Source organism: Dysidea avara, chromosome 5 (assembly GCF_963678975.1).
Source record: "Dysidea avara chromosome 5, odDysAvar1.4, whole genome shotgun sequence".
Classification (NCBI taxonomy): Eukaryota; Metazoa; Porifera; class Demospongiae; order Dictyoceratida; family Dysideidae; genus Dysidea; species Dysidea avara.
The window spans coordinates 18,495,698-18,510,257 of record NC_089276.1 but is presented as its reverse complement, the minus strand read 5'-3'; the positions used below and the strand labels follow the sequence as shown (position 1 = coordinate 18,510,257).

Genomic DNA, 14,560 nt, shown 5'->3' with positions numbered 1-14,560 from the left:
CATATAAAGAATGGCTGTGTGATGTGGAGTATGTGTGTGATTGTTACACAGACACTACATTCACAAGTATTAAAATCACTTCATGACAATCACCCTGGAATCACAAGAATGAAGGCAACTGCTGCACAAAACTACTTTTGGTGGACTGGACTAGACAAAGCAATTGAAGGATTCAGTGGGTAAATCTTGTCAGTCATGCTAAGCTAACCAAGCCAATCCAGCTGCAGCGCCTCTACACCCTTCCTGACACCGCATGGAGATGTACAGCATTCATGTTGACTTTGCAGGGCAATCCTTGGGTTACATGTTTTTCATTGTTGTAGTTGCACACTCAAAGTGGCCAGAAGTAGAAGTGATGTCAACTACTACTACCTCTGGGAAGACAATTGAAGTCCTAAGGTCACTGCATGTCTGCTTGTCATGGATTGCCAGAACAGTTACATGTAGTATCAGACAATGTGTGGTCTTTAATTCACCTATGCACACAATTTCTAGAAGGCAATCTGATTACACGCATCTTCAGCGCTCCTTACTATCCAACCTCAAATGGTCTTGCCAAACGCTTTGTGCAAAGAGGAGTTGCATAATATTTAAACAAGAATTCTGCTAAGCGATAGTAAATTGATTTTCCATCATTGGAACTAGCCTTCAGAGTACGTTTCACTGCAATGTTCATGTCCCTACTATAATGTTTTTCCTTGTGAAGACTAAAGTGTTACTGAACGAAAACTCAGAACATGCTTTGACTTGATGATACCAAATACAAAACAAGTGACATGTAAACAAGCAGATCAAAAGCAACATCATGACAAACATTCCAGATCACAACCCATGTTTCCAGACACTATTACATTTGTCAGAGAACACATGGACCACACAAGTGGATACCTGGCATGTTCCTACAGAAACTGGGTCCAGTGAGTTTTAGTGTTGCAATGGCAGAAATGCGAAATGTCACTGACATAGATCAACTATGTCATAGAATAGTCACTTCAAAGGCTATAGCTACACCTGATACCACCTCATCTGACTCTGTTGACATTGACACTTATCCTTACTCTCCACCTGAGGATATCACTGTCTCAGAAACTAACTGTGAACAACATACGACTAACCCAGCTACAACAGAACCTCCTGAAAGACATTATCTGTTATGACAATGCCAACCTCCAGACAGTCCTGCACTTAACTTTGATGGACAAATTCACTCTTAACACACAGAGATGTGGTATTGTAGACTTTGAACTGTATAGAGATTAGTGATAATCTGTAAGTATGTAGACTAACATTCATGAATAATATAATTAGCTATTAGTTACTTGTACTTGATACTTATTAAAGAAAACTATATATAAATGTGTGCTGTGTGTAATGTTTTCAGAGTGTAAATTAGAGTGAATTATAAACTTATTGATATGAACTTAGCTCAGTTTAGTAAATTAGCTACTACATAATGATATCACAAAGATAATGTGGAGCTCAACAATACATGTAAGAGTCATAAATGATTCCATGCAGTTATGTTTAAACACGCAGTGGTGGCAATATAGCTAAATGCACTATTTCTAGATTTTGCAAAGGCATTTTATAAGGTCTGCCACTGCAAGCCATGCCCATAAGCTACTTATGATCTAACTTTAACTATCCTGGATAAAGGTTTAGATCACAGACAGTTATAATGAAGGAAACCACTATCAGATTATATGCCGATGATGTTTTAATAATATTATAGATATAGATCAATTCAATCTGAAGCTGATGGCATCAGTCTTCAGTGACCTATCTATTATGGCAGGTTAAATTCAAACGTGCAATAACAAACAAAAGATCCTAAAACACTTATCAAATCTATGACCAACAAATTGTCAAGCAACTTCAGCTACGTTAGTATTTAGGAGTAAATATTAACCAGCACTTGGAAAGACCATCACAAAGCATGCAAACTCTGTAACTAAAGGGTTTTCTAAGACAAAATCTCCATCAATGTCCAAATCCAACTGCTACAAGGTATTATGAGACCAATTGTAGGACATGCTGTTACTCCCTTCACCTAGATGATGTCCAACCTGTTTGTTATGAATGACTTTTCTCAATTCAGGTACAGTAGCATAACCAGATCACCTATCCTGCAGCTAGTCAACTTTAGAACAAAGAATTAGAAACTACCTTAAACTACTTATGCTCTTTAAATTGACTTATGATCTCATCAATTATGACTCTAACTCCCTTAACCTCATGTACTCACAGTCACTCTCATTGTTATGCTATTCCACCAATTAGAAACACATATATATATATATATATATTTTTTTTTAACCTTCACCTCACTATATAGTAAAATTATGGGATCGCTAAGAAACTGATGATGTTAAACAAGAACTTGAACTGTATTTATATCCCACACCACTGTATGATTATTTGTGTTATAAACACTTTGAGATTTTACACGGTAAATAACATTGAGATGATGAAAATAATGGTGAAAACTCATATTGATGACTAGCGAGACATAGCAATGCAGGAAGGGGGTCTTAAAACATAAAAATAATAACAATAGCTCGACTTGTAGTAAAAGGAATTTAGGTTGAACAGATGTCTACTTTTCTCTGCAGAGCACATGCAGTTCAGCCTATAGGGAGGCAAACTATCACCACCATTCTATACTTGGCATAGCTACAAGTTTATTTCAACATGACACTAAAAATTGATTGTTCCATTTTCTTGCTCAGTTACACAAGCTCATCATGGTGAATCAAAAGTGGCTGCAAGCAGGACCAGATAAATGAACCATAGATTTAGGCACTGATGAAAATGTGGCTTTAACACTGTGCCCTGTCAAGTATATATGTAATCATTTACATACACTTGTAGCGGTCAGGTATGTAACCCCAAATATTAATGTGTATACATGTGATATACCCCAACAAGTTACTTTATACAGTGGAAAGTTCTTGGGACCAGGGCTGGTATACAAGTCCGAAAAGTCCGTATCACTGAAATTTTGTATAAATAACATTTAAAATATCAGGATAACTGAGGTTCCACTGTCTTATACAGGTAGTAACTTTATTTCCATTAGCGTTGTTTAGCCAAATCCTCCTCCCCTATAGCAAGTTGATTGCTCAATGGAGTTAACAATCAATATCAATACTTAATATTCAAACTGGTCACTGCTGTACTGTATAACAACTATGAAAATGTTCTATAACATGAAAGTCTAAAAGTAAAAATCATTGAAAGGATAAGTGTGTATAGAAAACTGTCAGGAACTACAGGTCTGTTGTTAATCATCTACTTCAAATGTTGAGTCGGATGATGAAGATTCTTCTTCAGAGTCGACATATTCAAGGGAGAAAGATGATGACGTTGATGTGGCATTGTTAACACCATGGCCATCCTGAGATCCATTAGCAGCTGCTATAGTATAATGAATGTAAACTGGTCATTCACTAGGAGCCTAAGTGCCAAGCAGCACTTAGGCCTCTGGCATTATTGCCACAGTATATGTTACCACGGCTAACAAATAGTACCAGACAATAATGAAGTAGTTTTATTGACGCAGAAATAAAGGGCTATGGTAGGAGGGGATAGAGGACCCCTACACTCTTATTTTAGAAGGGGCTTAGCCTCTCCACTTTTAAGAATGACATACTTTAATAAAGCAATCATCTACTCTACTCTAATAGAGCAGTCAGGTACTCAAATAAAACATTCAGTTGCATTTTCAAATAAAATTTAATCACAGTTGTTAATTTCAGAAGGCAAACCTTTCTTGTGGGGGCATACCCCCAAACTCCCCCCCCCCCCCCCCCCCCCCCACACACACACACATGCTGGATGTGTACGTGCAAGCTTTGAAAATTGCATCAACCAGTTTTCATTTTTTCTTTGCTTGCTTACTTTAAATTTTGGTACTATATATGCCCCTGAGTTATTATTATGAGGTGATTACCCAGTGAGGCATCACTAGAATAAAATGTTACAAAATACCTTACAAGGTAAAATCTCACTTAGTAGCCATCTCCTTAATCAATCCTCCTTGTCATAATGACCATCCTCTAACATAGCTAGCTACTTCAAGACAACGTCAACAAAACCACCTCACCTCATTATTTAAGTAACAACACTATTTTAGATCCCATATGGACTTTGTCTCACTATGACAATCATGAACTCAAATAAGACTGCAATATTGGGGGACTAATGTACAGGCATGTATGGAGAAATTGTTTTAATTGATCGCATTTCAGTCGTCAAGCAAAAACCAGTAACCAGCAGGTATGGGTATAAAGTAACAAAAGCCATTGCAAACAAACAATATCTAAAAAATTATTAACTTTTTATTGTATTATTTTATTTTGTAACCATATCTGTTGCTTAGAGCTCAATATTTCCTTTCCTAGCTGATCGGCTAAAACTTTTTTCTCTATAGGCACCTAGCAGCTATTTTGTGCTCATGATGTCATAGTGGATAAAGTACACTGCAGGTGGTCCAAATAATGATAAGTCAAGTTCTTACCATGTGATACAGTGCACTTACTGGTGGTGACATCAATGGATACTACATGAAAAAGAAAATATCACAATTGAGTTCTACACTCGTCTGAGTAATGCTGGCCCCTGACCCAGATAGCAATGTGGATATGACACCAAAGAATGTTTAAATTCAGTGTTCTTTACAAAGGATAAGTAGAATTCTAGGAAAACGGGAACGGAACAGAAACAGAAAGCGGGAACAGAAACGACCAATGGAAAATGCCTAATGAAGGTTATCATGCCAATATACGGGTTGGATTTTTACAGCATGATGCTTCTTTGTAACATTGTTGGACCCTCCGTACTGTTCCACTAAAACGATCGAAACTCTCTAATAGAGCAGTCACCATCCATCAAAATACTCTAATAGAGCAGTCACAGAATGTTTTGCAAATCATGTATCTCACCAGGAGCCTTTTAGTATTGAAAGCTTGTGAATCATTGTACTATAGCTGGCAACCCTCAGCCTCTTCATTGGAGTCACCTCAGCCTGACACACACTGTATCTACCACATACCTAACTTTTATCTTGACAAGGTTGCAGCCATACACCTTCTTACATCTTTATGTAAACACTGTCAATTAAGTAGAATACTTTGTAAATCTCTTCATTCTTAATTGTTGTATCTTTTGTATGGTTTCAAGGAGTATAGTTTTTTTCAGTTTTTTAAATAATGATGATATAGCTAATGTTTGCCATATGAGACCAGCCATGCACGTCTTGGAGCTGACAAGCAAGCTAACAGCATACCTTATCATACATAACTCTTATCGGGAAGCTGCATGTAAGTGCATAGCTTATATAGACACTGTCTTCAGTCTATATAATTAACTTCTTCAAGCATGTTTCAGTGTTGAATCTTTTAAAATGTTTATAGTTTTAAAGGAACAGTTAACAGTCAGTGTTGATGACTTAGCTAGTCTACATACCTAATCTTTGCCAGCCATAGTTGCTCCATCATTCACAGGTTTAAAGGTCCGCATAGTTTACAAAATATTCTTGACTGTTCTAGTAGAGTATTTTACGGTGACTAGCTGCTCTATTAGAGAGTTTCGATCACTTTAGCGGAACAGTGCGAAAGGGTCCAACAATGTTACAAAGAAGCATCATGCTGTAAAATCTACCCGTATATTGACATGATAACCATCATCAGGCATTTTCTGTTGGTCGTTTCCATTCCCGCTTTCCGTTTTCCTAGAATTCTACTTACCCCTTTACAAACAAGAGTATAATTATGCAAGATTTTTTCACACCACAGAGGAATTCCCTCTACCACAAAAAAAGATCTGCATGTACCATATTGACTGACTGTACTATGTAGAGGCTCTACCAGTCACATTTGTGTCTTCCTACATACATTTCAGAGAGTACAGGGTACAGTGCACGTGCCTCTTTCCTCTAACAGAAAAATTCTCTACCATAACTGATTAGTGATTAGTCTAGTACTAGTTCTACATAGTATCAGAATCAGTAATTATAGTACACAATGGTCTTTTATAGCCAGGTTTGTGCGGTTAATCCTTCACTTATCATTTGTTGTTGGCATTACCAGGAAGCTTTTCAGCTAAGCCGAATATCTCACTACATGTAAGGTGAAGCAGTTTCCATTTGCAACTGGCTATGATGCTGGCACAATGGGTGCTTGAAAACTCTAAAATTAACACTAGTGCAATAGTCAGGATTGTCTGAATCTTTCCGTAATAATGTATGACTGTCAGACAAGCAAAGTAATCAGGTACAGATTGTCACAGCTGTTTTAATAAGAGTATTACTAGTTCTCAAATAGCTGCCCATCTCAGAAGTTCTTCTCAAGCCTAAGTAGTAGAGCACAGAAGAGTACTTTACTATAACTTAACTGCTTTATATTCCAGTGACCTTGCTCTCTCACTTCATTTTGGCCCTTATTGAAACAAACAAGCATGACGTTATTAATAAATGTGTTAGTAGCTGTTTCAGGTATTTGGTATTTGGCTATTGGTACTGATACGTACTTGCAAATACTTTTAGCTAAGTACTTGAAACATCAGCAATAATAAAAACCGGTATCAGTGCAGCCATCTTAGTCACACAGCATACAAGAACTTTATTTGAAAATGTCTACACAGCTTTGTAAGCAACCCATACAAAAGTACCCTTTGGAAAGCCTTTGTGATTGTAACTGTACTTCCATTGTTTACTGAGTAAGGCACTCGCCATTCTTCCTACAACACATACTAAAAACATTTGGGATATTTGTGAAAACTAGCTACTTGGCTAAAGTACTAATTTGGTTACAATGTTACAAATATAAACAGTACGACGTTAACACTTGATTCCAGTAGACACCCTCAAGTAAGTCCCAAGCATACAGAATGTATACTTCATAAATACTGTACTCATGAATGAGTTCACATCACTATGGTGACCACATTATTGGTCCCAGAGGTATCCCGGCTGTGTATGGCATCCTATGAAATGCTTTATGTACCTTGTGAGTCAGGAACTGCATGGCTATCCATCATAGCTACAAGGGAAATACACAGTTAAGCTCACATGCACACGCAAATAACTCACACACAATCATGCATGCACACACAGAGTAGTACACAGTACACACATGCAGTACACTCACTCACACTCACACACACACACACACACACACACACACACACACACACACACACACACACACACACACACACACACACACACACACACACACACACACACACACACACAACACACACTCGCACAAAGCATATGCACGCACACACATTCCCACACTTTCACAAAGCACACACACACATGCACACGCACGCACGCATGCACGCACGCACACACACACAAGCACACAATACACTACACACTTCACATTCACTCACACTCACTGCGTGGCTTCACCATCCATTGCGGTAACCCAAACGGAGCAGGACTATCATGAGGTGGACATTCGATTCTTTTCTTTTTCAATCTTTTCCCATATGAATGCTGTTCTATTCGTTGGTCAAGCTTTTTGATGAAATCATTCAATTCTGTATACGTATTCTACCATAGAACCAAGAAAGCAAACAGGAACATTACCATCAGAACGCCAGGAAGGTGAATAATGGTAAATAATTTCATTATCATCAGAGGCATCTTCTTCAGAACTCATGGCTTCTAGCGGTACCTTGTCCCACAAATCCTTCTCTAAGGGCTCAACAAACTTCTGTCTGTCTGAGTACATCTGTACAGAACAATCCAGCAAGTACATGTGCATTTACTGTATGTAGTGCATGTGTGTTTGTGTGACTCACCTATACATACAAGTATGTACAAGAACAAATATAAGATAAGTCAATTATTAAGTTTAGATAGAGGTCAGTTACATGTATGTAGTTTTCCAATTTTTAAACCAGGGTCTTGCCTATACCCAGCAAAACTCCAGCCTGACCATTTTTAGTGGTTATACATAAATTCTCCCTAATTTTTATTGTTTTGTTTTGCTGTGTACATTTACACATACAGTATCATGTGACTGGATCTGTGAAAACCCGACATAATGGTGCAAACCTAAATTTTTAGTATAAGCCATTGATTGCAATGAGTAAAATATTTGTGCAATAAAAATTTTTAAACACTTTGTTCTTTGTGAAAAAAGGGTCTAATGATAAAAACCTGGAATATCATCTTATTTGCCTACTCAAGGGGAACTTGAAAATCTTTGTTTCGTTGCAGTAGACTAATGTGAGTTATAAGCTTTTGTTTACATCACATCAAAGCAATTGTTTGCAATCAATCTTTCTTCACTGATTTTGTCTCAGAAGAAAGAAGGTGATAGAAGGAAAACACTACCCAGTAATGGACTCCCCTATTCATGGCGAACATGATGGTGTAAGTTGCAACTCTGTACATGTATGTTACAGCTGCTTTTGTAAGCACCTGTAATTTATTTTCCCATCACTTGTTGTACAAATCGATCTTTTGTTGATGCTACTTTGTAGGGCTGTAACTCCAAAACTTGTTGGCATACAAGGCTGAAACTTGACCTGAGCATACACTTCGCTAAGCAGATCATAAATACTCAATAGTAAAGAATTTGAAAAATGTGCCATTATGCCGGGTTTTTGTAGATCTGGTCACATAGGTCTGATCTGGTTACTATAAGGTGGTCTCTTCATAGCAACTCAAAGTACAGATATAGTAAATTATTGACGTGTGACACCATTTGCAATATGCAGTGTCAAAAAGGGAAGATAATGAGTCATTATGAACTCATATAGAACTGACATCGTAGACCACCAGAAATAGTAAATCCTTCAAATTCAAAGGGGTTGGGGGTGTGGTACTCATTAGATAGTACAGTGGAACATCAGTTATCCGGACCCCACTTATCTGGATTCTTGGCTAACTGAACTACGGAAATGACTGCTCTATTAGAGTAGTGACTGTTCTATTAGGATAATTGACAATACTGATATTTTGAATTTTTTTCTTTATGCTAATTTAAGGTTGGTTCAGAGATATGGACTTTTCAGACTTATGGACCACCCCTGGTCCCAAGAGGTTCAGATAATTGAGGCTCCACTAAGGTTCCACTGTAAAACTGAAAAGCAGTTGTTTCCAGAGAAGTAATTACAGCCTTGGAAAAACTTTTCTGTACATTTGTACATGTGTTTGTCATAAAACATTTACATGGTAGTAGATGTAAACAAGCAAAAAAGTCATTTCAGTTGTAAATATATCCTATATACAGTAAAAAGAAAAAAAAAACTTGCAGAAATATGTCTACTTAAAGCCCACAATATGGCATGCACAGTACACGTGTGTACAACAACTGCAGCACACACATTTAGTTTCTTGTCTACAATATAAGTACTACATCATATGGACCTTTTTCTTCCTGTGTTTCACTATTGTCTTAACTTTGTGCTTCTTTACTATGTCCCTCCTTTCTGGCTTACTGTCATTTAAACGTCTACGTTGAGACTCATAGTAGCGATGCACAGCTCCTGTATAGATGTACACATAGCTACTAGCATTCTTGAATAGGCTTCTCTATACAATAATGTCTTATTAATTGGATCATTGATGAGATCAAAAATACAGCCAGAAGATTATATCATAAGGGACCTACTACTTGAGATGGTCACTATAATGAGGTGGTTATGTTAATGAGGCCATGAAGTACATGTTAGGGACCTACTTGACATGGTCATTATAATGAAATGGTCTTATCAACAAGGTAGCCAGGTTTCACATGTCTCACTCACTGTGTATTTCTCGACTAGAATATTTTTCTGTGATGCGTTCATTGATCTGTTCCTTAAGCAGCCTGGTTACTTGGCTGTTATGCGTTGACTGGAACCTGCAAGCACACACAGAGCAGATTATGATACGTACATGTTCTCATGGATGACTTAACTGTTCTTCTCTGTTGAATTTCAAATCATTCTCCCTATAGAATTCCTTTATTTTTCTCTGAAATTGAAAGATATTAATAGAATGATTGTTTGCATGTACGTATGCTCACAAAATACTAGTATTTTTTTAAAATTATTAATTTAAAAAAGAAGTAGGGATCTATGCAATAAAAAGTAGTGAAACAATAAATGGATGATGGTATTACAGCATAGGAAAGTCCATACTTTGGCATTGAATAAAATAATAGCCAAAGTAGGGACTTTCCCACTGAGCCATGCTGTAATATCAGCATCCATCTCTTGTTTCACTAGTTTTTGTAGCATAGATCCCTACAGGTGTACTTCATTTTTAAACTTACATTTTTTTTAAAATACTAGTTTTTTTAATTTTTTGTTGTGGCACAGCTAGCTACAATGTAACTTGTATTAGTCCACTTGTATTTTCCACATCAGTAGGTATGGGGAGGCAGATACTATCACTTATAAACATCTTGCCCATTTGCTCAGTGAGAAGTGGAGTTCCCCATATTCTGTGGTTATGGGCTGGCTTTGTTGTAGTTTGGAGTTCGCCTTGTTGCGCTTTTCAATAATGTGCATCAGGGGGGATTGCATTCTAGATCCAAGCATCCCTGTGTGCCTCCAGCTGTCGACCTTGCTGTTGCTAAGGGGCACCTGTCTCCTTAAGAACAATAATGTTTTTATATTGTGTTCGTGATTCATTTTCTTATAGAAATATGTCTACCAGAACAATGTAACTTGTATCATACATGACTGTTGTATTAGAGTATATCTCAAGTCAGCCAAGGGGTGTGCAACTAGCTAGAATAATAAGGGGTGAGGCAGCCTGCAAGCCATCTAACAGACAGGGTGGGGACATAATTTAGTGCCAGACCAGGGTGCATAAAATCTGCCAAACTGCAGTGCTGTGTAATTTTATCATAGATGGATTGGAAACACAATACACACTTATTTTTACGATTACAGTCATGTGATTTATAGAAACATTACCAGGTGTAGATAACCCACTTGTTTGCAATGCTGAGACCGCTATGTGATAGGGTTTATAAAACGTCAAATTTTAAGTAGGCGAGATACATGACAGAAACGTACTTTTGTAGGAACTTCCTGGCAGGTAACTTGCTGTATTAATAAAATGTTCTTACCTTCAAGAGTACAAAATGTATATAACATCAAGCAAATTTTGAAAACTTTAGGCAATTTTGATAAAAATGTATTTGTGACATTGAAAGTGCACCGGCCTGTACCCCATAAATGTTATCATATGATTGTCTTGAGCCCCTAACCTATAAATATATTGTTTCCAATACACCATGCATGCTAGTATTTATGGTTACATGTACACACCACACAGAGCCTATTTCTGGTTGGTTGACTAGGGAAACAAAGCGTTAAAAGTCATGCACTTGAAAGTAGCTAATGAGATCAGTAGCCTTCAGTTTAAACTATGCATAGTGCCATCCGCCAGGAGTGAAATTTCATTGGCTATTTTTATTCACGTGATTTTTGCATTTTTGGCCTATATAGACAACCTAGACTGCACATGACTGATGTAACATACCGACAACTCTCTGGGAACTTTTTGATGGGTTGTCTTTGGAGCACTGGCAACACTACTACTACTGAAGCTTTCTAGTAATCCTCTGGGAATTTCCAGACTCTCCAGTGATGCCTTAAGACTTTCTGGCAGTTCTAAGGCTGCTCCTAGCCCTTCTGAGGTTTGACTGGCGGGACCCTGTCCAGACCCAGTGATTGGTATAGATGAGGATATGGCTGATGACATTGAATTCAACTTCTCTTCCAGTGACTGTAGTTTCCTAGACAGTAGGGAAATACTTGCTGTTGATTCATCACTTAGTTTCTGTAGTGCTTGGGTTTGTTTAAGACTTAGAAGTAAGAGTTTATCGATCTTTGAGTTGATGTCGCCCGCGAATAAGTCCTTGCTAGTGTGCTGCTGGCTCATGTTGATCTATACCGTTGATAATACATTCAAAACCACAGCGCTACACATTTCGTAGCCTACCGTAAGAAGTCGATCGTTGACGGCAGAGTAACTACATCACGTGTCCTTTGCAGAATCGATTGTGGGTATGCCGACCTCAGTATCAGTCTAAGCTAGCAGGAGCTAGCTTTATAGTATGCAATGTGCCGCTACCATTGATAATCCGGCGAATAATCTGGATGTTATATTTATGGCATGAACCGGTCCATGTGCTGTGATAGTGCCAAGGAGTCACACAAGGCCCTGTAAGGAAAGTTGTCGACTGCCGTGTTGGCCGATTCCTCGGCCCAGGCTGACCCTTGAGTCAGTCAATTTCGTCAAATTTTCTGTTCATGATGACATACTCGCGATAGAAGCCATCAAAGGAAAGGTTAAAATATGTGAGCATTATAATATAGTAGGGTCAGTGGCAACATAGATTAGAAACCCCTGGGGTTTATAAATCTATGGTGGCAACTACATACTTTAACAAGCCACTAGACTATAGCCATGTCATTATGCAATATGCTTGTGTTTTTATACAAGGTGTATGCACGACCCCACTTGTAGTACTGTGTACAAGTTTGGAACCCGTACCTGGCCAAAGATATGGAAATGTGAGACAAAGTTCAGAGACATGCCACAAAGTGTCTCCAATGCAGGCCAACATTAGTTATGTGCAACATTGGTGATGAATATTTAGCTTATAATGTCAGCACTGACATTTTACAGTGAATTTTGTTTTGTAGATGGCATACTATTTGGACAGATTCAGTGAAGAGCGTGAATAGCTACCAACAGTTGCTATCATGTATAAGACATCCACACAAATGCCGATACAGCAAAATAGGAAATTAAAGAAGTGAAGATACATAAGGAGCTAGTGGAAAGGATCAAGAATTGTGAAGTCAAAAATTTAGAAGTGTACAAAGTTCTGTAATATATAATTTGTGTGTATAGTAATCCAAAGATCACCATCTGATTGAGATGTTTTGAAGGAGCTTATATATATAGATGATACACAGGGGCGGATCTAGGATTTATAAAAGGGGGGGCTAACTCAAGGTACTAATCTCTTGGGTAGAGGTGTGCAAAGCATGCTGGAACTAGGGGGGTCTGGGGGCATGCCCCCCCAGGAAAATTTTGAAAAATAGATGTTAAAATACTGCAATTTGGAGATATTTCCACATAATATTTTCTGCCTGTAGATATTTTATATACTGCCTTTAGATTATAGGTATGGCTCTCTGAAGCATTTTGCTAATGGAAAAGTTTGGGTAGGTACAGACAACCAAGTACATGCTGCACCCGTCTCACAATTGCACAACACTGAATAGGTGCATGTTAGAATAATAATGTTGAAAGTGGAAAATTTTGAAATTTGAACAATACAAGATTGAATCTGAGAGCATTTTCAATGGAAATTGTGTACCTGAATTAAGTATTGCCATACATATTAACTACACGAGTAGATGAATGAAGCCCTTTAAACAGACCAATGCACTTCATGTATGTATAGGTGCAGTGGAAAAATTCCATAACAGAACCAACTACATGTTTCCAGTGAATGTTCTATTAGAGTAGTTAGCTGACTGCTCTATTAGAGTATCTTGACTTGCACACCTCCAATGCTGATCTGGGTCCTTGTTGCATAAACTTTAGCATAAATCCACTGATAATACCTTGGAAAGATGTTTATAAGGTGGTTTTATGAGTATTTTTATCAACGTTGAAACCGGGTCACTACTGCTGACCCGGATGACCCACTGACCCGGATGTGACCCGGATTAATTAAAGCCGAGACGTGTTTCGGCTAGTCTCGAGCGAGCGAACGAGTCTACATTTTGAGCGTTCGATTCGTGTTGAGTAAATATTGCAACTTCAGCCTAGCTGTAGGTTGAAGACCAAAAAAAAAAAAAAAGGTCTTCACCTCAGTACTGACAATAGCTACCCCTCACCATAGATACCCTCAATTTCGTGCTACATACTACACTTACTAACAAATGAGCGTGGCTGAGCGTATGTTGGTAATGCGATAAGTGGGCGTGGCTCACGAAAGAGCTACGCGATAGCGTTTATAAGTTTCCACGTCGTCAAACGAACAATTTCGTTTCTCACGTGATCCAATCCGGTTCAGACCCGGATAAATTGTAAACCGGGTCAGACTCGGATGACCTGGAGAAAATGTGACCCGGTTGACCCGACCCGATTTCAACGCTGATTTGTATTACTAGTGATCATATAATTATGCTAAGACAAAATTTCATTATAATACTCAGCATATTGATCAAGTAAGGGGGGGGGCTTCAGCCCCCAAAGCCCCCCCCCCCCCCCCCCCCCCAGGATCCGCCCCCGATACAGGCACTTCAGTCATATGTGCATAGTTTGGCTCCTCCATTATGCACCTATCAATGTTAAGCCCCACTACCCCCCTCCCGGGCTTACTAAGGGATTAGTGGGGGATTTTCACCGATTTGATCAGAAATTTTGCCCCACTAGTGGGGCATTTGACCGTTCGAAATTTTAGGTGTTTGCTTTAGCTTGTGAGCTATAAGAATTGATCTGTTTCCTAAAGTTTATTCCAGCGATACTACATGGAGATTTGACCACTAGTTGTTCCCCAGTGGGTGGAGAATTTGATTT

At 38.3% G+C, this 14,560-nt stretch overlaps 1 protein-coding gene across 4 annotated transcripts; it reads right to left on the bottom strand.

Annotated features, from left to right (window-relative positions):
* Positions 1–3,131: 3,131 nt before the first annotated feature.
* Positions 3,132–12,024, bottom strand: LOC136256106 (uncharacterized). 4 transcript variants are annotated; one of them, XM_066049040.1, is made up of 10 exons: positions 11,960–12,024; positions 11,498–11,905; positions 9,921–9,976; positions 9,769–9,863; positions 9,389–9,507; positions 7,598–7,742; positions 7,399–7,548; positions 7,005–7,040; positions 4,520–4,561; positions 3,132–3,417 (listed from the first exon to the last, which is right to left on the bottom strand). In XM_066049040.1, the coding sequence occupies exons 2-10, from the start codon at positions 11,897–11,899 to the stop codon at positions 3,284–3,286; spliced, it is 1,179 nt and encodes a 392-aa protein (XP_065905112.1). In that variant the 5' UTR covers positions 11,900–11,905; positions 11,960–12,024; the 3' UTR covers positions 3,132–3,283. The 4 variants fall into 4 exon arrangements, with proteins under 4 accessions (XP_065905112.1, XP_065905113.1, XP_065905114.1 ...); XM_066049041.1 differs by having other exon boundaries at positions 3,132–3,414; XM_066049042.1 differs by having other exon boundaries at positions 7,405–7,548.
* Positions 12,025–14,560: the final 2,536 nt, after the last annotated feature.

Bases quoted from the DNA above. Each gene is read 5' to 3' on its own strand.
- LOC136256106 (XM_066049040.1), bottom strand. From the start codon at position 11,899: ATGAGCCAGCAGCACACTAGCAAGGACTTATTCGCGGGCGACATCAAC. The intron at 9,508-9,768 runs GTGAGTGAGACA...ACATCTATACAG, and splicing joins TTCTAGTCGAGAAATACACA to GAGCTGTGCATCGCTACTAT. The intron at 7,041-7,398 runs GTGAGTGAATGT...TTTCCCTTGTAG, and splicing joins GGTGAAGCCACGCAGTGAGT to CTATGATGGATAGCCATGCA.